Source organism: Eutrigla gurnardus (assembly GCF_963514095.1).
Source record: "Eutrigla gurnardus genome assembly, chromosome: 22".
NCBI lineage: Eukaryota > Metazoa > Chordata > Actinopteri > Perciformes > Triglidae > Eutrigla > Eutrigla gurnardus.
Window position 1 is genome coordinate 12400182 of NC_139933.1, and position 23192 is coordinate 12423373.

Genomic DNA, 23192 nt, shown 5'->3' on the forward strand with positions numbered 1-23192 from the left:
AGCATCCTGTATTGTAATCCTGTTTGATCAACATGTGATGTAGAGTGTTATTATTTATTAAGCTATATTATTCTGCACAGATCTTCACAAGAGAGTTTGCTTTCATTAAAACATTCCCATCTTTCCTGTTCTCTTCTCCTGCCTCTCTCATCCCTCCTGTGCCAGGCCGGCAGTCCGTTCAGGGAGCCTTTGATCAAGTTCCTGACGCGTCACCCGTCTCAGACAGTGGAGCTGTTTATGATGGAGGCTACACTGAACGACCCCCAGTGGAGCCGCATGTTCATGGTCAGAGACTGGCAGCTCAAAGTAGCACTCCCTGCAGTCTTTTTATTGACACATATGCCATTAAAGCTGCATTTTGCTGCCTCAGTAATCAGCCGTAATCAGGAATATAATGGGTCTTTCGAGGCTCAGTGGTCCTGTTAACACTAAATTGAGACGGATCACCCCCAGTTAAAAAATCTTCACTTTCACGTTTCTTGAAATGTGTTGTTACAGATGTTTATCCAATACAGTAAACGTGGTTCTCTTGAATTGTGTAATATGTCATTTTGTGTTATGGTTACAGTATTTGTATGTATTCATATACAGAGTTTCCTGAAACACAAAGATGCCAAGCCACTAAGAGATGTGCTGGCTTCTAATCCCAACCGCTTCGTCCCCCTCTTGGTTCCTGCTGGCACTGCAGCAACTGTTCGACCTGGATCTCCCTCCACCACCACAGCCAGATTGGACCTGCAGTTTCAGGCTATCAAGGTATACCTATAGTGTTCGGGCAGATGCATATATGTGTAAAGCTAACCCTCAGGTTAATCAGTGTTTCTGAATCCTATTGAATACTACATACTTCAACCATATTAACTAACCGTTTCCTTCTTCATCCCCTCTGCTCAGATCATCAGCATCATCGTGAAGAATGATGAAGGTTGGCTGGCTGGGCAGCACTCCCTAGTCAGTCAGCTGAGGCGAGTGTGGGTCAGTGAAGCATTCCAGGAGAGACATCGCAAAGACAACATGGCTGCCACTAACTGGAAGGAGCCTAAGCTGCTGGCCTACTGCCTGCTTAGCTACTGCAAGTATGTATACTCATACAAATTGTAATGGGTGTGGAAATTGCCTTAATGTTGGACAAATTTGGAATAAGATATTGATATGAAGATCTGTTTTAGGAAGTGAGATACAATAACAGTTACTGCTGATGAGAACTGTTAATCTGAAATGTAACAATGCTATCAGTAGAGTGTCTAAATGGTTTAAGTGACCATTTAAGTACCATATCAAGTGCAGTTTCTAACTTAACATAATGACATTCCAATCATGAATTACTTTCTTCCACACATGTATCTGTCAGAGCGCTGAGAAAGTGCTAAAACACATAGCAGATCCTTTTCAGATCCTTGAGTTAGTGAGTCCATGACCAGCCAGTGTCGGGCTTCTAATGATAAACAAAGTTGTTGTTTAAGCGTTAAACTGGCTAATTGCCCGATTAACATTGGTATCTAAGATTATTTGAAACTTCTGATGTACATTATCAGTGTTATTGACATGAGACATGTCTGTATACTGACCTTCTTGACCCCCTGTCTACTCAACAGGCGTAACTACTCAGAGATTGAGCTGCTGTTCCAGCTGCTCCGTGCCTTTACGGGTCGCTTCTTGTGCAACATGACCTTCCTGAAGGAGTACATGGAGGAGGAGATCCCTAAGAACTACTCCATCGCGCAGAAACGGGCACTCTTCTTCCGCTTCGTCGAGTTCAATGACCCACACTTCAACGATGAGCTTAAAGCTAAGGTACATACAGAGCCAATCAGAACAGCAAAGTCAGTTTATGACCTCGTGCCACAGGGAACTGGAATTCCCAATTACAATTCATATATTCTAGTCATCACAGACACACACTCCTTTCAAACCACCCCAACCAGCAGACCTTTCCACCAGTTTTAATTGATGGATACACTTTAATGTCTTTTTGTAAAATGTCTGCATTTGGAAAATAATTTATTTTCATTGAAACATTAATATTTCAACAGAGGGATTAATAGGTTTATCTGCAGCTTCATTCCTAATATGTTTCTGTATTGTTTTAGCACAGCAGATAAGGCCCGCTAAAGAAAAACACATTTAAACATATATGCTAATTTAAGACTGAGCCTTAATTGGAAAAATAAAATATGTTTTGGACTTTTTGCATTGTGCTGCAAGAATGGATTACAATCTTGGATCGTCCCAAAAGCTTGCAAATATATTAGAATTCATATTTTTGGACATATTGCTCAGTCTTAGACTGAATGATGGGTTATGCATGATGTTTCTCAATTCTTTGGGCAGCTCTTCAGCTTCCTAACTCCTCAGTGTGAGACCTGATCTCTGTGACTTTTATGGTCGGTGTGTTTTGTACCAGAAGTTCTTTGATAGAATCAGGAAGGTCATTGTCTGGTTCTAGACCCTCAGAGGCTCACAGATGAATGCTTCTGTCCTCTCTACCTGACCTGCTGCTGCAAGCATTACAATCATTCGGGGTGCTTTTTAATTAAGCTCACTCTCTCGCATGCATGCTCTCACGCATATTCTCAGACACACACGCACACACACACGCACTCACGCACACATACCTTGCACAGCTGTAATAGGCACACAACCTGGCACTGAAGAGCAACAGCGCTGCTGTTAAGTACAAACGGGTCAGTGGGGAAGGCTTGCCCTGGCTGGCACACTGTAGCACAAAGCCAAATGGCTGTGTGGCAGGAAACACACACACACACACACACACACACACACACACACACACACACACACACACACACACAGATGCACACAATACGCTGGCAATTGCAGTACAGACTCCCAAATTCAAGGACATACACTGGTATTCATGATGCCGCTCATCCGCTGTTCCATTTATTATGATTTTTAGCTCATATTCAGTTTGCATTGCCTTTACAGGCCCAAATGCTATGTTTTGGCTTTTAGAAGAGCAGAGTTTACTCTCTCAGATGGCATAGCTGCAATATCCCCGTCGCCACCCCATCATAATTCTGCTCATATTGTTGTTTTTCCCTTAATTGTCCTCCTCTGGTTCTGCACAGCAGATGCTTGCTGTGCATGTGTGGCAGAGAGGCCGACGGAAAACGAGAGGAAGTGTGTTTGTATGAATCTGTTTGCGTTGATTGGTATATGAGTCGTGAGTCGGGCAAGAGAATGAGTGTGACAGTCTGACATTTAAATACTTTCCCCCCCGAAGCGTAATATCACAGCTGTGTGTGTGTGTGTGTGTGTTCGTTCTCAGTATGCCTGGGAGTTCGAAGCAGACCCAGGTTCATGCATCACAGGGGTCCCCGAGTATATTTCACTCTGAGCAAGACAGAAAGGAGTGTGTAAAAGAGAGGGAGAGTGTGGGACAGCAGCAGCAATGAATCATCTATGATGGCACAGACTGATCTCATGCTGCTCTTGTATTGTTTCTTTTGTTTATCCAAACAGTTCTGACAGAAAACTGCTTTTGCGCAGCTTTTTTGTTCAAAAGTGTTTGACTATTCATGAAATAGATTTCAAGCAGACAAAGATACAGCGCATATGAAATGTATGTAGCACACCGCATCATGATGATGATGATGCAGTGATCTAAATATGTCTTCCTGCTGTGCTAGTTTCATCTTCCCATCAAACTAATGTTAAGTTGAAACAATAAATATATATTTTTGTTATTACTTGTACTATTTTACACCTCTTCCATTTATAAACAATAATGTAGTTTATTATTATAGGAGTCCAAATTTACAAGCTAAAGGAAAAAAACGGCTGTGTGTTACTTTTAGTTGGCCTGTCAAACATTCAGATGTAGTTAAATTAAATCACATTATTGATACAGAGTTCTGAAAATGGGCAGCTTACCTTTATTATGTGTATATGTTTTGGTTTTGCCCAGAGTGAAGTGCAGATCTTCACAATAACTGTATATAAAACTAATCTACTGACAAAGAAGTAATAATAATAATACATAATTTGCTCAAGGGTATGGAAATGGGATTTAAGGTAATTAAGACACCTGCAGAACTAGATGGGGGGAGGTTGGCGGGGTCCACACTAATGCACACAGCCTGCAGGAGCTTAACATCTAATGGCATTATAGAAATACACACAGTGATTGACGAAGTGAAGCTTAGTCCCAATTGGAAGATGAGACTGAAGAAAAGACTGGTGCTCCATGCATTTTCTTAGGGTCTTCATTTGGGGGTGTGCATGTTTCTGCATGCGTGTGCAAGCCTATCAACCATGCATGTGCATTGTGCAGAGCGTGTGTGAATAATGTGCTAATGGAGGAGCTTGAACATATGCTGCCACAGCTCGTTCTCCACTGAGCGATGCCCTGTCCTCTCCAATGATGGATTGAACAGAGGGGTTCATTAACAGATAGCAGCTTCTTTAATAAATGCAGTCGTTAGCTGTATTGTGGTTGGGTTATTCTGCATTTTACTAGCTAATCAAGCATTTGTCTTCTTTCACAGACCCCTGGTAACAATCCCTGCCGATTTTAGGGTTATTATCAATTGCATTTTAAACCTTTCACCAGCAATTTATTTTATTTTCACTTCCAATGGTAATAGAAGAACAGTTTAGGAGTGTTTTTTTTCTCAGATTCTTGAAATTATTACCCTTGTTTTGGGTCACAATGCTATGCCTTAATTTATTATTTCCTGTCAAAAGTAGCAGAGTTTGTTCCCCTGTAATCAATCTGAAAAGGACCCCTGTCCCCCTGATTTTAGTGTAATTACGGTTTCATTGTTAATTTTCTGTCTTGGAGAGCTGAGGGTGTGCAGGTGTTTCTTTTATGCAGCTTTTGAAAAACCACAAAAGGTAATTTCACTGATTTGTCTCCATTCGTAGAAGGTGTGCTATCAGTGATTGTTACTCCTTTGAAAAGCCAAAAGAAATTAAGGTTGCATATTCCTCTGAAGTAAATGCAATTTAAAAGAAATAGCAGTAAAATCATATTGTGTTATTTTCTGTTTTGTAGGTGTTGCAGCACATCCTGAATCTAGCCTTCCTGCACAGCTTTGAGAAGGGGGAAGGTGAGCAGCTGCTTGGACCGCCCAACCCTGAAGGAGACAATCCTGAAAGCATTACCAGTGTCTTCATCACAAAGGTACACTTACACTTGCAGAAATTCTTTCCACTCTTTTCCTTCTTCACATTTAATCTGCTAACACCCCCCACCCCCCCTTCTTCCTCTGTTCATTACTCACCAGCTTTGTCTCTCCATCAGTCTCCCTGATTTCATTACCTGCTGCATTTCCTCTCATAATGTCTTATCAGTCCAGAGCATCTCCATACTCTCAGTCATCATACACTACATCCCACTTAGTCTGGTTCTTTGTCTTCCATGGCCTCCACACATTACTCCACCACTTAATTGCTGTCACTCCATCTTTCTCTTTTTCCTTTTTGCCTCTTTCATCTGCTTTTTTTCCCCTTTCTCCATCCCTCTTTACGTCACGTTTCATTCATCAGGCCAGGCTATAATTCCTGGTGTAAATGTCATGCTGTGACCATGCTAAAGGTCAGCATGTTTGTTTGTGCTGTGGCAGATCTCATCACTGACTAACACCAGTCCTAATGGCTGCTAATGGATCCTCTGCGGTCTGGTTAAAACTAATTTCCTCACTCACATCCCTCTGTCTGAGCGTTCTCTCCTATGACCCTCTCCAGAGATTTCAGATGGTGATGGTTGTTTGGAAAATGTGAAAAAGTATTATTATCTTTGTGGTGTGATGTCATTCAAATGTATTTTAGGGAATTCTTCAGAACTGCAGTATATTTGGGCAATTCAGACAAACACTATATTTAATTGAATGTTATTCTCCTATGTATGCACATAATGTGCATTAACTAATCCAAGACTTCTATTGACTTCTTTTGGCACCTGGTAAGAATTACAGCCACACAAACCAAACATACAGATCTCAGGTGTTTTTGTTCTACACTCAAAAATCGTTTTTTGAAAAAAAAAAAAAAAAAAAATAGTTGATTCGTTGTTATTGACTCTGCAGATACACTGTGCTTACTCTGTGCTTGGAGCAGCAAAAACTGCACTCATTTCCCCGCCCTCAACAATGTTTAAAGTCAAATCTCTCCCAATCTTCTCCAAGGTCCTGGACCCTGAGAAGCAGGCTGATCTGCTGGACTCTTTGCGAATCTGCCTGCTGCAGTTCTCAACCCTGCTGGTGGAGCATGCCCCCCACCACATTCACGACAACAACAAGTCACGCAACAGCAAACTGCGACGCCTCATGACCTTCGCCTGGCCATGCCTGCTGCCCAAAGCCTGCGTGGACCCCGCCTGCAAATACAGTGGCCACTTACTTCTGGCCCACATCATCGCAAAGTTTGCCATTCACAAGAAGATTGTGCTGCAGGTGAGAAGGCATGCAAAAACAGAGAGCGCACGCTGGTTTTAAGAGCGTAGTTGTATTCCGTCCCATGTTCCACATCAATCATCAGTGGTACAAGGAAGGGTATGGTTTGATGACCTTTTCTTTGTGCAGGTTTTCCACAGCCTGCTGAAGGCCCACACCATGGAGGCCCGGGCCATCGTACGGCAGGCTATGGCCATCTTGACCCCAGCTGTGCCCGCCCGCATGGAGGACGGCCATCAGATGTTGACCCACTGGACTCGCAAAATCATCGTGGAGGAGGGACACACTGTACCGCAGCTGGTTCACATACTGCATCTGATTGTGCAGCACTTCAGGGTGAGCAGATATAATGAAAGAACACACAGAATTCAGTGTTGATTCTCAGTTTACTCATCTTGGCAGGGTGGGGCAGACGGAACAAAAGTTGCTTTCTGCCCCAGTCATGTACAATACTCATGAGGGACTTGTCAGAACACTTTTGGGTAATTTACATTCTGTGCTGTTCATCCCAATTTAGACCACCTTTTTAAGGATGACTAATTACTGACTGTCAAATATCAGTAATTTCTACTATACGCCTTCTAGTAAAACAGACCACGGCTGTTTCTCCCTGCTCAGTGTGTCTTCAGCAACTGCTCGAACCACTCGGGGAGAACAGCTGAGAAGCTGTTCTTGCTGATTATCTGAGTGCCCTGGATAAAATGATGCCTCTTAACCTGTTCTAATGGGAATGGAGCATCATTATTCAAAGATGGATTATCTTGTATGACCCAATTAATAGCTTTATGATACTAGTTTACTAAATTTGAATTTCATATTGACGGTAGGCATGACAATGGTGTTGTGCTCTCTTGCCTCCCAGTCAAAAGCTGGATCATTCATCACTGGGCAGTGGAGCTAATGGTTACCGCCCGCTGCCTTAATCACTGTATTGCAGACGCAGTCCAAGCACACCCTTCTTGCTGTTGATCGGCAGCGTCTAAGAGCGGAGGATCATTGGCCTTTATGTTTGCCTTCCTCCTTAAACTTCAGAAGACACTCTCTGCCCTCTCACTCCCGAAGCTGATGTTCGCCGCTTCGCCGGTCAGAACGCAACAGTCTCTTAGAAGAAGACTGACATTTTCCTCAGCCCTCTCTATCTCACTGACAGGCTGCTCTCACTGGGCCAGATGACTAATCTAATGTAATCACATCAGCATAATTACGCTAGGGAGGAGATAATGACAGACAGATGAGAGATTCTGTGTGTGTGACATGCGTGAGCGTTTGATAAAGAGATGGTGTGTGTGTGTCTGTGTGTGTCAGTGCACACGTGATGGACAGGGCTTAGCCACTCTGTCATCGAGGGGCTGTGGAGCCCTGCTCTATCGACTATAATTACCCTCAAAGTGAAAAGCTTTAATATTCTTTGACACTGGCAACAGCCTTCAGATAGACATCTCATCTTTCTCTTTTTTTTTTTTTTGTCTGCGTGTCTGTGAGACCCAGTTCAGTTCGCGATGAAGCTAAGTGACTCTTGATTGTGACGTTTGAGAGTGCGAACTCTCGTGGCTAAGTGTGTGTCATCATGTCCTTGAGACTAAAGTGGAATGCCACTTCAGAGTTTGCCACTTCTGACTCTTTCTCGTTAAACTATGCACGTGTTATCACCCCAAAATCTAGACCAAAGTGTCGGCATTTTAAAAAAGAGTAGTTTGGTTTGATTCTGACACGAGGCAGGACAGTAGTCAGTTCGCAGGGCTGTCGTTGGCCCAGACATCGGCATTTAGACATCTCATGAAACCGTAAATTTAGTTCTAGGGGAAGAATTGCACAACAACTCACTCTCATAATTGCTTTTGAATGGTTGCTAAGGCAATAGAAGCCAGTCTCATTTATATGTAAAAATACAAGCAAGCCAGTCCATTTAACATGAAGCTGAGGGAAGGCAGAGGTTCTTCTCATCCGTCATAAATGCTCTGAAATAAGTTTGCCAAATATAGACTCATTTAATAACCAATATCAATTAATATACAAAACTCCCGGTTTTTATAATTATATAATAAAAAAATATGTTTTTATGCTTATAATCTTGCAAAATGAATTACTCTTCCCACTCAAGGATATATATATATATATATATATATATATATATATATAGCTGCCATTGGTGCTTTAGGAAAAGAATATGCAGCCAAATCCTACCTGAGACTTTGTGTTGAGAATACCAAATATGGAAGCTTTTACAAAGTAGATATTAAATATGTTGAATCACTATTATTTTTTACATTTTTTAATAATATTACTGAACTTTTTTGCTTTCTGCTGAATTTTTCCAGGTGTACTACCCTGTGCGGCACCACCTTGTGCAACACATGATCAGTGCCATGCAGCGTCTTGGCTTCACCCCCAGTGTGACCATAGAGCAAAGGAAACTGGCCGTGGACTTGGCCGAGGTGGTTATCAAATGGGAGTTACAGAGAATCAAAGACCAGCAGGTGTGTTGATGGAATACCATGAATGTGTAATTGCAATGAATATCCAGACAAAGAGTCTATCTGAACTTCACACAGTTTTTATTAACTTAAACACAACCTGATTAGATTGTAACAGCAGTATTGTGCCCAGTTTTAGCCTCCTTGCTGACGTTACAGGGACGCCAAATGTTGCTAATGCTTCACTGCAGACTGTTGTTGCTTAGTAATCCAAAAGAAAAGGCCATTTATCATAGAGATGAAGATGTTTTCTTTTTGTCATATTCCAAATTCATGACTCATACTGAAGTCAGAAACCTTGATAAGATACACATACGTATTATTCTGTAGACTTCACCCCTCTTCTCCTTGCTTGTGTCACTCTTTTGGGGGGGCAGCCGGAGTCCGAGGCCGAAGCAGCGACTGGCGGTGAAGGGACTAGTGGCGGTGCTGTGAAAAGAGGACTGTCTCTGGAAGGTGCTGCTTCCGCCGCCACCGCCGCGGCGGCCTCCACTACTGGACAGGACGTCAAGAGGTTCCGCACAGCAACCGGAGCTGCCTCCGCGGTGAGCTCAGTGGATTGTGGTTCATTTTTTGTTGTTTCCAATTGGCTAAAATCTCTGCTTCTGTCATGTTTAACAGAGTAAACACACACACACAGAGCAGAGGAGGAACTGATGAAGCAAGAGATAACATTGCTTCTACCGGCTCAGTCGTGAATGACATGCTAACGTGCTGACAGATTCAGTGTTTTTGTGTTTTTGAGCTGCGCTAGACCAGAGAATATCAAAGTTAAAAACCAGATTGGTGATTGCTGTTTTAACCTATTTGTTCTCCATGTCGCTAGAACTGATGAGTGCTGTCATGTTTTATTGGGAGTGAGCTCTGTGCCAGACTCCATTTATATAAAACACATTTTTTAATTAGCCTTTTAAATGCTGCATTGTTTGTCACTGCATATGTCAGCCATTCATATGCCAGTTCATATTTGAATTGAGGAGTAATTTGGCCTCGTGTGCGCTGATCAATTTGTTATGCAGTTAGCACACTAGTCTTCATTTACTTTAATGAATACTCAACTCCTGGCATTTGCTCATGGTGTTTTTCGCCACTGTTTTCGAAGAAGGAATTTGGTGTTGTTGTCGTGTTGGTAGAATGGGTGTAAACACTGACAGGAGTTAATTATCTTTTACAGCATTCAAAATGAACAAGTGCATCCTCTTACCTTCTTCTCTGAATATATGCTGAACGCTTTGATAGATTTTGACATATGTCTGAGACAAAATTGCCAACAGGAACTTATAGCGTGGTTCTTGTTGCCTTAAGTTTTCCTTACAACAGTATTGCAGCTTCACATCTGTTTCATGTCAAATTATGATGTGATCTGTTGTTGCAGTCTCAAAGCTGGATTTGATGCCTGTGTTCCAAGAAGGGCCTTTTTGAAAATGTAAATCTACGTTGTTGAATGACACTGGTCAATCTCAGATCTGGAGATGAAGTTGATTAATTAGCCTTACCTTTTGTACAATTATTTTTCTCTTTATGGATTTCGCTATTCTCTGTGAATTCCATGTGAATGTGAAGACCCTCATTGAGAAATGTGAAACTTTATCTCATCCATTTGTGCTTTCTTTTCAGTAGTTGCAGTCTTAATGACTGTAGTTTCTGGATTCTTTTACCTGATGTCAGGAGAAAAATATACAACCAGCATTTGATTCTGCTTGAGATGAGGAAATGTTTTTTGCCCAGAAAGTTGCCAGGATGATTTCCATAAAACTGTTTTCAGACTAGGTAGTGTTTGCACTGCTGTCACAGAGTTTTATTATGGACTATTCTTTGGTTATTGCGTCTTTCCTTTCTCTGTATTCAAAAAAGAAAAAAAAGATCTGAAAAATGTTTTTTTTATGTGTAAAGTTATGTTTGTATGTGTGTTGTAGGTGTTTGGCCGCAGCCAGTCCATGCCAGGTACAGAGACCATGCTCACTAAGCCTGTTGAGAAACAACATACGGACACTGTGGTCAACTTCCTCATCAGGATTGCATGCCAGGTAAGACCCCTGCCATGACTGCTGCACACACACGGCACAGTTCTGCCATACATAGCCAGGTAGGACACAGCAATCCTGACCCCTCTGTGGTGAAGGTAGGGCACACCTGGTGGCTGTCCTCAACACATCACTACACACACACACACACACACACACACACACACACACATTATGTGCCTCCCCACACACCTGGCCCTTGGTCTAGTGGCAGAGATGACCTTGGTTACGAGCTTCAAATAGACTGTAGAGATTTCACTCACTTTGACTTTTCCTACTTTCCTTTTTGGGCCAAGCTCCATTGTCACTGTTCATTCAACCATCTCTGTCGAATATAACCTCCTGTGTAATCGCTGGGGATCGCTCACTGTTCACTGAACAGTCTAAAGAAACATAATCTTCTCTCTGTGTTCCACTCGATAACAGTGCATTGTGATACCAAATTGATCCTTGTAGAAAAAATTGTATCTTTTCACTGTCCCCCAGGGATCACACAGTCAATCGAAGAACACCACAGATAGGGCTGATAGGGTTTCATTGTCTTGCTCACGGATGCTTCCGCATGGTGGAGGCTTGTCAACATTCTCGTTTCTGCAGGGCTTCCCGATTGAAGAATTGTCACCTTCCTCGCTGTAGCACTGAACCCTAGCTGCATGAATGAAATTACAATGCATGGTGACACACTGCAAAAATGGAATTTCAAGAAAGTAAAAAAAGCCTTGTATCAAGAAAATAAGTCTTATTTTTTGTCCAAAAAGAATATTAATCTTGTCAAGCAAGTTTTGCATTAGAAAAAATATCTAATTTTAAGAAAGTTTGCCTTACTTTTTCTTGATAAGATATTCCAGCTAATTTTGAGCTAGAATGAACCAGAAAAAGAGTATAAAAATGTTTTACGATCAAACCCAGCGGGGCACCAAGATTATTTGCCTTATTTTAAGAGTAAGACCATTTGCACAACATCTCAATTCAAGAATGCCATGAAACAAGGACAAAAGTTTTTATTATTAATATTTTCATTTTCATTACAGGACAGTTGCTTGGTGAGATTGAAAACCATATGGGATATTATGCTGCAAACCAGCTGCAACATGATGTTTAGTTGCTATGCTGCTACAATAACTGATGTATTATTATTTTGATAGTGAGGTTCAAATCAAAACTGGCTTTTCAATCTGTTTGATTATGATGGATCTGGAATGCAGAAGTGCCCTTTTTTTTTTGGATGTTGAATTGAGCAATTGTATTGCAAAGTTAATAAAAAAAATTAACTGGGGCGGTCGGTGCCGCAGTGGATAAGGCAGCCGCCCCATGTACGGAGGCTCAGCCGGTGGCGCAGTGGATAAGGCAGCCGGCCATGTACGGAGGCTCAGCCTCGACGCGGAGATCAGTGGTTCGACTCCCGGCCCGGCAATCTCCTTCGCGCATGTCTTCCCCCTCTATCTCCCCTTTCCGCACTGTCTCTCTCATAATACAAATAAAAAAGGCTTGCATGGCACTCCAGCCATAAAAAAAAAAAAAACTGAGAGAAGTTTTGGTATCTTGATTTAAGACATCACTTTTATATTTGTTATGCTGTTTTAAGAAATTATGTCTTATTTTAACTACTTTTATGCTCATTATCAATCCCAGATTAAGGTGTAATTTCTTAAATTAGTAAAGAGACTTAAATTCTAATTTTGAGTAATTTAATCTTGAATTAGTGTTTTTTTCATTGCTTGTTTTAGAAGAATTTGGATTAGTTTAAGATTTTCTGTCTAGTTTAAAGTCTCATTTTAGTCTTTCGGAGCTAAGAAATTTGGGCTTATTTTAAGAATTGCTTGTCAAGCAAAAAAAGCTTACCCCATTGGCAGATTTTTTTGCTTGATACAAGATCATTTGATTGAATTTGAGAATATTTTACTTCTTTCTAGAAGGGCTGTTTTTGCAGTGCAGTCCTTGCCTCTTCTTGCCCTGCGTGATTTCCCACCTTGTCAGGACATCGCTGTGATATTGAAGATGATGTTATTGATAATGCCACTGATACTGACCTTCCTCCGCCTCTTCTGTCTAGGTGAACGACAACACCAATGTGGCTGGGTCTCCGGGTGAGCTGCTCTCCCGTCGCTGCGTTAGCCTCATGAAGTCGGCCCTCAGGCCTGACATGTGGCCCCGTGCCGAGCTGAAACTACAGTGGTTTGACAAGCTTCTTATGACAGTGGTAAGTAACTAAGAGTGCGGATGCCTTTATTTTTCATAAATCCGCATTAATGCTTGTTTTGGTGACACATTCGGAGGTAAGCCGTCGTCACTAATGCGTTTCAGCACAGCATTTCCCTCTGATCACTGTGTCCAGACCTGTGATAGCTTTCCCTTTTGATATTTCCATTGATAAATATTAACATTCTAAAAGAGTCTGGCTTATCTTCGGTTTTGTGATGGGGACAGTTGGTGTTCTTTGGATAGTCCAAAAACAGTGTTTGTATATGGGAGCGTGTCACAGATTATTTGAAGTTGCTAGTGCAAGTGTGTGTCATCAACCGTGTTTTGGACAAACACGTCTGAATACAATTTGAAATAGTCAGGCTTGTTATTAGAGCTCCAAGCAATAATCAACAAACAGTAAAGGATAACTAATACGTCTGTGCTGTTGGCTTTCCCAGAGACTGCAGAAGTTTCCCTGTCTCTGCTTAAGCTCTGCCTTCGTATTTGCTCTAACGCCTCCGAGTCCTTTGTCTGTTATCAGTAATACATGAAGTGAGGCGCCAACCACCATAATGACAAAATAATGACAGTGGTGAGATAACAGGAGTCTATCCGGGTTGGCCTGTGCCTTCTTGTTCAACCCCCACTACTCTCCATCCTAAACTCCTCATTCTTGCCTTCTACCGCCCCACTGTGCCGCTCTACATCTCTCCTCGCCGTTCCCTCTGTCTCTTGCTGCCGCATCTCTTCTTTTCTTTTCAGCATCTTATCTCAGCCTCTCTTCTTGCTCTCCCTTTTTATCCGTTTCCTCTCCTTCTCTGCTCATCTCCCTGGTCGGATTCGGCGCCACTGTTCAGACAAGGTTATCGCCATGCCTTGGCAATTGTCACGTACTTCCCTTGTTCTCCTTTGGGAATCGCTGCATCGGCCGCGCCTTTCTCTCTGCTCTCTCAGCCCCTCCAGATCCCATGGGGATGGTCTGACAAACAGGACTTTCTGTAGGTCTTATGCAGATGTGCATACACAGGCCCTTTCCCCCAGAGAGCATGCTCCACCTGCCTAGCCGTCTTACTCAGACGAGTGAACAATGCTCTAAATCGGATCGCCTTTTATCATCTCACTGTACTGGCGTGGCAGCGATTAAGAGTCGGGGAGAGTGGCGTGAGAGGGGCAGGGGACACACATGCAAAACATTTACAGGCACACATATATGCATATGCCCTAATCTGCATGGCTCCAGAGACGAGGTCCCATTCTGTTAATACAGTGCCAAATCAATACTACCCTAAAATCTACCAGGAGCCTTATCACTACAGTCACCTTGTTCATTAGCCAAGATTAGTGGTATGGATCTATCACAGATTATCCTCTTGACCCTACCATCGGTGTAAACCTTGATTGCAATTTAGACAAAATTAGGACCCCAATGTTGGCCATTGATCTTTGGTTTAGCAGCAATCACACTGCCTATTCTGTGTGGGAAATACCTCTGTGTGTGGAATAATGATTTCTGAGTTGTCTGTCTGTGGAATAGAATCTTGGAATGATGAATGCATCTACTGATGAATTCGCACAATAGTTTTGCTGACATTGTTTTAGGTTTGTGGACTTAAGTCTAGAAGGATGAGCCTGGTTATTTTCCCTTAATATAGAGTTCACATATATTAAGAATCATAATGTGTAGGGTTGGAGTTTTTTAAAATTCCCTTACTGACGATATTGCTTTTAGAAAAACAATGATATATAAAATGATCAAATTACAAAGATGAGTGAGATGCACAGAGTTATAACGTACATGTTTTTATCCAACAAAATATTCTGCAACAATCCATATTTGTTTCTGTTTAGCCTTTTAAGAAGACATTTTTACTGCAATCACATGGCTGTATTAATGAGGTGGTCTAGCAGCAATCTAACAGCACTATAAATTACATTTTTATAAACACAATAACAAAATCAGACATGTTAATTTATTTTTTTTGGGGGGGGGGGGGTGGTATGCTACACATGTATGGTGAATAGAGTAGCACAGGAAAAAGAGAGACTGAATATAGCACAAAATTTACAACAGGCTGTTCTGTTATCGAAGCCAGCCAATATTGTGTTAAATAAATATCTTGTCATATCGCCAAACCAAGTTTAACCAAAATTATAAAATAAAGGCATTTATACACGATAGCTTGATTCATGTATATACTTGTTTATCTCCACTGACCTCCTGGTTTCACTGTTCTCTCCATGTCCTCTCAGGAGCAGCCAGCACAAGCTAACATCTCCAACATCTGCACCGGACTAGAGATCCTCTGCTTCCTGCTGACGGTACTGCAGTCCCCGGCCATCCTGGCCCATTTTAAACCCCTCCAGCGGGGCATCGCTGCATGCATGACCTGCGGCAACACCAAAGTCCTGCGGGCTGTCCACTCCCTCCTTTCTCGCCTCATGAGCATCTTCCCCACTGAGCCGGGTAAGTTGCCACCGCTTAATGCCTGAACTCTTGCAGACCAGTTATACTCGTAAACTACTGCATGTCTGAGTATTCTGTGTTCATTCGTTGGTTGATGCTTAAATTCTTAAATGTGCTTTTGTCATGCCGTGTGCTAGAAGCAAGGCATTGATGTGGATGCTTTTGTTTGTTTGACACAGGCACATCAAATGTGGCGTCTAAGTATGAGGAATTGGAGTGTCTGTATGCTGCTGTGGGCAAGGTCATCTATGAGGGACTTACCAACTATGAAAAAGCCACAAGCAACACTAACCCCACACAGCTATTCGGTAAGACCTTCAGCTCACCACCTCCCCTTTTTTTCTTCTTCTCATTATCCCTTTCAATCCCCATGTGCTCTCCTACTCTCACTTTGTCACTCATAAACCCTTTGTGTGTGTGTGTTTTTTGTTATATTTTTTTTGAACAATTTGACACACTCCCACTCTATCCATACAAAACCAAGCCACCTCAGTCACTTTTAGCAATTATGCCAGTGAGTGGGTCGTTAAAATGCAAGCCGATGAGCCCTGCTGCTTGGGCTAACATCTGGTCGGTTTAAACGGAGGCCACAGTCCAGCGGTTTGGGGAAGGTTGTGTCTGGAAGAATTGCTGCTTTCGGCCACCCTCCCTGTACAAACATTACTGTTATCCTCCCAGATGTCAGAGAGTATTTATGGGAAAAACTTTAAGCTTAAAGCTTATTCCAAGGAGACAGTTATTAGATGTTTCTTCCTTGTATTTGAAATATGCAGTAGCTTTCCAAATAAAGGAGCCCTCAAGGTGAAAAATGACTATTGGGGCGCAATCTAAAAGCAGTGCTGTTTTATACTGTTTCCCAAAATGGCATTTGTGCTTAATAAAACACATTTGGTATCCTGCTGTCAAGGAGAAGTAGTGCTGATGTGATGTGGGGTGCGACATTTTAACATTAGTCTCCCCTCTAGTGAGATGCTAGAGAGAGGAACATTCCTCATACCTACCCCTGCCTCTGTGACAAACTTCAGTTGGATTCCCTCAAAAAAGAAAAAAAAGCTCCTTGTCATGTTGTGTAAATGAACTCAGGCTGGCTGCAGGTGTGTCTCTTCTCCTTTGCCCCACAGAGGTTAATGTTCGTGTCATGTTGTTGTATTTCTCATTCTCTCTTCCCCGTTCATTCGTCTTCCAGGAACACTGATGATCCTGAAGTCAGCCTGCAGTTACAATGCCAGCTACATCGACCGCCTCATCTCAGTGTTCATGCGTTCGCTACAGAAGATGGTGCGGGAACATCTGAGCCCCCAGCAGGCCAACCCAGGGGTCACTGAAACCAGCACCGGTACATTAATACACACACGCACGCATGCACACACTTTGACTTTGAACGCATCCCCGGACAGAAAAGGTCCCGCCCCCTTGAGACCTCTGTCCACAGCCGCTCCCCCAGAATGCCAAACGAGTGCACGAATGCAGCAGAGTGCAATCAGCAATCAGGAAGTAAGCAGTGACAGACAGGCAGGCCGTCCAATTATTTTCTCTGGCCCGACTTTTTTGATTGGCCACCTACTCAACCTTCAGCCAGAGTTGTTGCTAACTTCAGGGCTAACTCCCTTCACTTTAGTTAGTCATCTGGCTTTTTAATACATTGGTGGACACCCTGACGGATTATATCAGGCAGACACACAGCTTACAACTTCACAGCTAAATGAGGTGATGTGGTGGAGACGCACTAGACTTGTCTTTTTAGTTCACATACTGCAGCTGGCAAGAAATTATGGATTTAACATGTTTGTGCATCAGGTTATTGTCGCAGCTGGGCGGCTAATTAGTCTCAACTGACAAGAGAGTATGGGTTTTGGTATACGTGCATCCCTAATGAAGGCTGGCGTGCATACTTCCTCAGCCCTGATCCAACAAGGTGTTATCTGTGTGTGAGGTCACTCGTACACGGCTCACATGCACATTCATGTGTTGAGCTTCCTCAGACCGAGTTAGAGGTTAGATATCCCAGGCATCTCAGCAGTGCCTTGCTCGAAACAAAGGCTGTATCAAAAGTTCTATATCAAAGACGCAGCTGTGATCTCAATAGCTGTTGTGGGCAGAGGAGACCCACACTACAGATGTTCCCCAGCTCTCATTCCCACCCTGTATTTCCACTCCTGATGAAGCAAACAGATGGTCAGAGAAGAGTTATTGTTTAAGGAGCTTTGGTTGTTTTGCTTTCTCATGGCTATTACAAAATTCATCGAGGTTCATTGTCTTTTCTGAGCTTGTCTTCAGCAGAATTATAGGAGTCGGGCAGTACATAATTCCAGTTGCTACTTCTCAGATGGGAGGTAATGGCTGCAAGATGCTATCCGTGCTTTAAATTGCCCCCTAATGACTGTATCGGGAAACACAGACATTTACCCTCCACTAGGCACAGTTATAGTCACTAAGACCAAAGGCTATCTGATCAGCGAGGCCTTTGCCTTTAAGGATTGTTCATGTCTCACTAATCTAATGAACTACTTAAGTAGTTCCATCGGGATTGAATTGAAACTGGTTAGTTTTATTTTGGCTGCTATCATTTTTAAAAATATACAAGTGCAAACTTCACATAACATACATCAGCACAGGGGTTTTGTGACGTCTGCTGTGCTGAGAACTTTGTCTATTTTGGAGAGATCCGTCATGCACACAAGAGCAATAATACACATTTTAATTGTCTAAAAAAAACAAAAACAATGAGGTTCGACACCTTAACGAAATCTTGCTGTAAAGTTTTTACGTATTTCACCCACTTGGTACAGAAATAAATGAACACAGTTTTCTTATTATGAAGAAGAAATCTTTCCCATAACATAAATGTAATTTACTATATCCACTCCCATATTGTGAGTGTTCAGGAAGTAACGAACGCCTTGTAAAAGCTTTTTTACAAGTTGATTTTAAAATGCCAAACCTATATTCATCAGGATGCCTTGCTTGAAAATCAATATTTCCTAAAAAATAATGTGGCGCATTGCAGGGGCAGATCAATGTTAAGTATGATCTTTAATGTTTTGTGAAATGCATGCCAATGATTTGTTTCCCTGAACCCACACAGTTTCTTCCAGAAATTCTGCTTCTGTGTAATAAAGAACCAACTAAAAAACCCAAATTCCCACAACACAGACTGTTAATGTACATTTTTCCTGAGTCAGTATTTATTGTTTATTCATGCAAAATACTTGTGAATGAATATTTGCTATTTTGATGCTAACATTTTAACTCCGTTTCTTTGCTCCTGACTGATAACCTCCCTGTTTCCATAGTGACAAGTGAACTGGTGATGCTGAGTCTTGACCTGGTGAAAACTCGGCTTTCTGTCATGAGCATGGAAATGAGGAAGAACTTCATCCAGGTCATCCTCACTTCGCTGATTGAGAAGTCACCTGACCCCAAAATTCTCCGCGCTGTTGTTAAAATTGTTGAAGAGTGGGTGAAGAACAACTCTCCCATGGCTGCGAATCAGGTAAGAAGGATGCTTTTCTCAGCGAGACATGAGTGAGAATGTTTGACACTTAATACTAATTACTAAGTAACACAAATATAATTTGAACAAACAAATATGAATGTGTGATTCAGCAGATCATCGTATTCATTCTTTGATAATAGCAGGAGTGGATCAGAGAATGGAATCAGCAAAGTATGTTGTAAAGATGTGAAGCCCATTTTGAACCCAGGGGGGTTACCATTAGCATAATACCCACAGAGGTGTCTTTGTTCTCATATGCTTTTAAGCTGTAGAAGGACATCAGCATGCGGTAAACACAGAGAAGAGCCATTATTAGAACAAAACTGAAGATTATCTGTTTTTTCCCCCCCTCTTCCTCGCTCTTAAATGTTCATAGCCTTTTCAATCCTTTCTTTTAACCGACATCCCTCGTTTCCTTCCTCCAGATGCCAAACCTACGTGAGAAGTCAATCTTGCTGGTGAAGATGATGACCTATATAGAGAAGCGTTTCCCCGATGAACTTGAGTTAAACGCCCAGTTCCTGGACCTCGTTAATTACGTCTACAGGTAATTACCACCATTCATCACATGGCCAAATGGCTGCGCTGCCGACGCCGTGCCGCCCTTGCATCCATCTTAAAAGGAGGGATGAAGGTCGAGAGGTTGAGGCAGGGGAAAGACATGGGAGGTTGGGTCAAGCAGCGACAGAAATTGGAGATGAGGAAGAGGGGGTTTGAATCTTGAGCAGTGTACCATTTAACTCTTTTTTTTTTTTTTAAGATCAAAGTTAAGATAGGAAAAGATGCGTCACGGTAGATTGATGCAAATTGTTAGTCTGCGGTGGCACACGGAAGAAAAAAATTCATTAAAAATGAAGCAGAAAAAATAATTGAAAAAAGTTAGAATAGGAGTGTGGTATTGTGCAGAAGGGGTCAGAAAGACAGCAGGCAGTGACAGAGACAGATAATGTGCCAGGGACTTTCACGGCACTACAGTAGTGTCAGGACTTGGCCCACTCCTGACAGGACGCCCAGCAGGCGGGGGCCAGAGGAAAGACACTGTCCTACTGCCTGCTATTCATCAAACCTGGCTCTCTTTGTCTTTCTGTCTTACACACATACACATTTCATCAGCCTAATGTACCCCGTATTCCTCCACCCCATCTGCGCCTCATGTCAGAAGAATTCAAATGAGCAGTAAAGCCCTGATGGACAGCGAGTAATGATAATGGAATGACAAGCAACTGTGCCAGAACAACGTGTGATTAAGAGAATGCCTCAAATAGGGGTAATATGCAGCTGTGGCAGCCTTTCCCTTTTGTTGTTGTTGCTCTTATCCCACCCTCCCTCTCTCGCCTTCTGTTATGTGAATCGCACCCATGAGGCCCGTTTAGTGCAGCAGGATGATGTAGGAATGATGACATTTGTTATTTAAGTGTTTAATGCATGACGGTTGGTGCTTTACCAACAGTGGAGTATCCGCATCAAAGATGCTTAATTTCACCGCGTATTCAGTGTTAACTGCCATCTCCTCACACTTCTGTGATCTTCAGTGTTGCGCGTCACGGCTGTTTAAACACGCTGGCACCTTTTGGTTTGAATGTTGCTGTGAGATTACTAATTAATATGTTCGGGATCTTACCGCCTGTTATATATTTGTAAATAACCCCATATTGTACTCTGCTATTTAGTAGTTGTGTTATTAAGTCTACAGTTTCACAGAAATACCAGACAAAAATGTACAATAGGGCTCAGTCCCACATTCCAAAGACATTAAGGTTAAGTTCATTGTTGACTTTACTCTGCCCAAGGATGTGAATGTGAGCATGAACGGTCTGTCTCTATGTGTCAGCCCTCTGATAGTCTGGCGACCTGTCTGGGGCGTGTTGCTATTCTCATACACACATGCCACTCAGCCCTTCATGTCACAGTCATTATTGTCAGTGCAGCTGCAGCTTGATAAAAAGTTGCATAACAAAATTAAGCTCGGAGGCAGAGAATTTGAATGCAATACAACGCCAGCACAGATGAGAGCTTCCAGACTGACTAAACGCTGAATCAGCACATCTCTCGTGTACTCTCAACCAAAACGTAATATTTCCAAAAACAGATAGATATGGTCACTTGTTTTTCCCAATTGTCTTTATGTAGTTTAAGCTCTAGCATGAATGCTGTGACTACTTTCAAATACAGCAGATTATCTAAGGTGCATTAAGCGTTTTATTATCAACAAAATGTCAGTATTCTACCTTTTTGTGAATCATGTTCAATATGTAAGTGCCAGCATACGATCTCTGTCAAATAAATGTTTTGTCCTTCACATAATTCAGGGATGAGAGCCTTTCAGGAAGTGACATCACATCCAAGTTGGAGCCAGCCTTCCTCTCGGGGCTTCGGTGCACTCAGCCACTGATCAGAGCCAAGTTCTTTGAGGTGTTTGACTCCTCCATGAAGCGGCGTGTCTATGAGAGGCTGCTCTACATCTGCTGCTCTCAGAACTGGGAGGCCATGGGCAGCCACTTCTGGATCAAACAGTGCATAGAGGTAAATGGAGTTCTGCCTCTGGTCACAAGGCCTTTCGTGCCCTTTATCCAACAAATAAAAAATGACGCATTACTGATTCAGGAAAGTATTTCTATTGTTTGTTTCTTTTTTTTGTTTGTTTTTTAGTTTCGGTTACCTTGTTTTCATTCCCGTCAATTGTCATATAATTTACTGACCTTTTGCATCTGGTCTATGTGTGTGTGTGTGTGTTAGCTGCTGCTGGCAGTGTGTGAACGAAACACCATCATCGGCACTAGCTGCCAAGGATCCATGCTGCCGTCTATCACTAACGTCATCAACCTGGCTGACAGCCATGACCGCGCTGCCTTCGCCATGGCAACGCATGTCAAGCAGGAGCCCCGTGAGAGAGAGAACAGTGAGACCAAGGAGGAGGTGGGACACACACACACACACACACACACACACACACACACACACACACACACACACACACACTCTCACATGCTCTTATAAATGTGCATTATTCCATTAGGTGTGTTACATATTGTGATCCAGAGATCAAAGCATTACTTCTTTGTTGTTAAGGTCTCCCAAAAGAAAATAATGTTTATCTCTTCTTTGGCAGGATGTGGAGATCGACATAGAGTTAGCACCAGGTGACCAGACGGCCATCCCCAAGACTAAGGAGCAGGCTGAGAGAGATGCTGGGAATCAGCTGCACATGCTGACGAACCGCCATGACAAGTTTCTTGACTCACTACGGGAGGTCAAGGTAAGGATGTTCTTTTTGGAAAAGCATGTTCTCTGTCTTACAGTGTATTAAGGGGCTGACAAAACTGCAGTTTTGTCTGAGGGGAATTATTTATCTGACCATTGTGTTGAGTAATTTTCAGAATTATCCGTATCACCCAGGGGCATCTGCTAGCAGAAAAAGTGTTTGAGATATTTAATCCCATCATATTTGTATAACATTTTCCCTCATCTATAATGTGCAGATTTTTTTTATGACCCAGAGCCCTGCTGATTTGTATTCTAGCTATTAAAAGATAAACTGATTTTGATGTAGAACATCAGGTGAATACAATTAACCACCCAATAATTAAATCGGCAGTACTGTTGAGTCCTGACGACAGGGTGTCAGAACCACTGCCTTGCTGAGTCAGCAGCTGTCATTTTTTATTTATTTATTTTTGTCTGCTCTGTGTTAGACGGGGGCACTTCTGAATGCTCTGGTCCAGCTTTGTCACATCTCTACACCGCTGGCTGAGAGGACTTGGGTTCAGCTCTTCCCTCGCCTCTGGAAGATCCTCTCTGACAGGCAGCAGCATGTGAGTATAGCTTATTGGCCTCTATTTAGTTACACCCAGAGCAGAGAACACCAGAGCTAACTTCAGTTGTATGCAAACAGACAGTTTATTATTGCGAGGAGTATGGTGGAAGTATATCAGTGATTGTTGTTGTATTTTCAAATATTGTGAATATTCAATAAGAGAAAGAAATGTATTCTTCGTCACTCGCCTGACCTAAAGTCTATCCATGTTAGGTATTGCTAAAAGATTTTACATTTGCATGACAGCTCACATAGTATGAGCCATACAGTATGCAAGTACTACTTTATATAATCTAAAACATGTCCTTTGGTTGGAAAAC

At 42.3% G+C, this 23192-nt stretch overlaps 1 protein-coding gene across 1 annotated transcript in view; it reads left to right on the forward strand.

Moving 5' to 3' along the window:
• The window catches only part of trrap (transformation/transcription domain-associated protein), a 78494-nt gene that overhangs the window by 21566 nt on the left and 33736 nt on the right, over positions 1-23192 (forward strand). Inside the window, exons 33-52 of the mRNA XM_084040739.1 lie at positions 166-285; positions 592-756; positions 895-1076; positions 1596-1794; positions 5018-5146; positions 6150-6416; positions 6546-6752; positions 8735-8893; positions 9268-9435; positions 10807-10917; positions 12968-13114; positions 15349-15562; positions 15742-15870; positions 16749-16898; positions 18856-19055; positions 19484-19605; positions 21368-21581; positions 21795-21974; positions 22168-22314; positions 22751-22870. Coding sequence (XP_083896865.1) covers positions 166-285; positions 592-756; positions 895-1076; positions 1596-1794; positions 5018-5146; positions 6150-6416; positions 6546-6752; positions 8735-8893; positions 9268-9435; positions 10807-10917; positions 12968-13114; positions 15349-15562; positions 15742-15870; positions 16749-16898; positions 18856-19055; positions 19484-19605; positions 21368-21581; positions 21795-21974; positions 22168-22314; positions 22751-22870 — 3330 coding nt within the window. The remainder of the gene's footprint in view (positions 1-165; positions 286-591; positions 757-894; positions 1077-1595; positions 1795-5017; positions 5147-6149; positions 6417-6545; positions 6753-8734; positions 8894-9267; positions 9436-10806; positions 10918-12967; positions 13115-15348; positions 15563-15741; positions 15871-16748; positions 16899-18855; positions 19056-19483; positions 19606-21367; positions 21582-21794; positions 21975-22167; positions 22315-22750; positions 22871-23192) is intronic.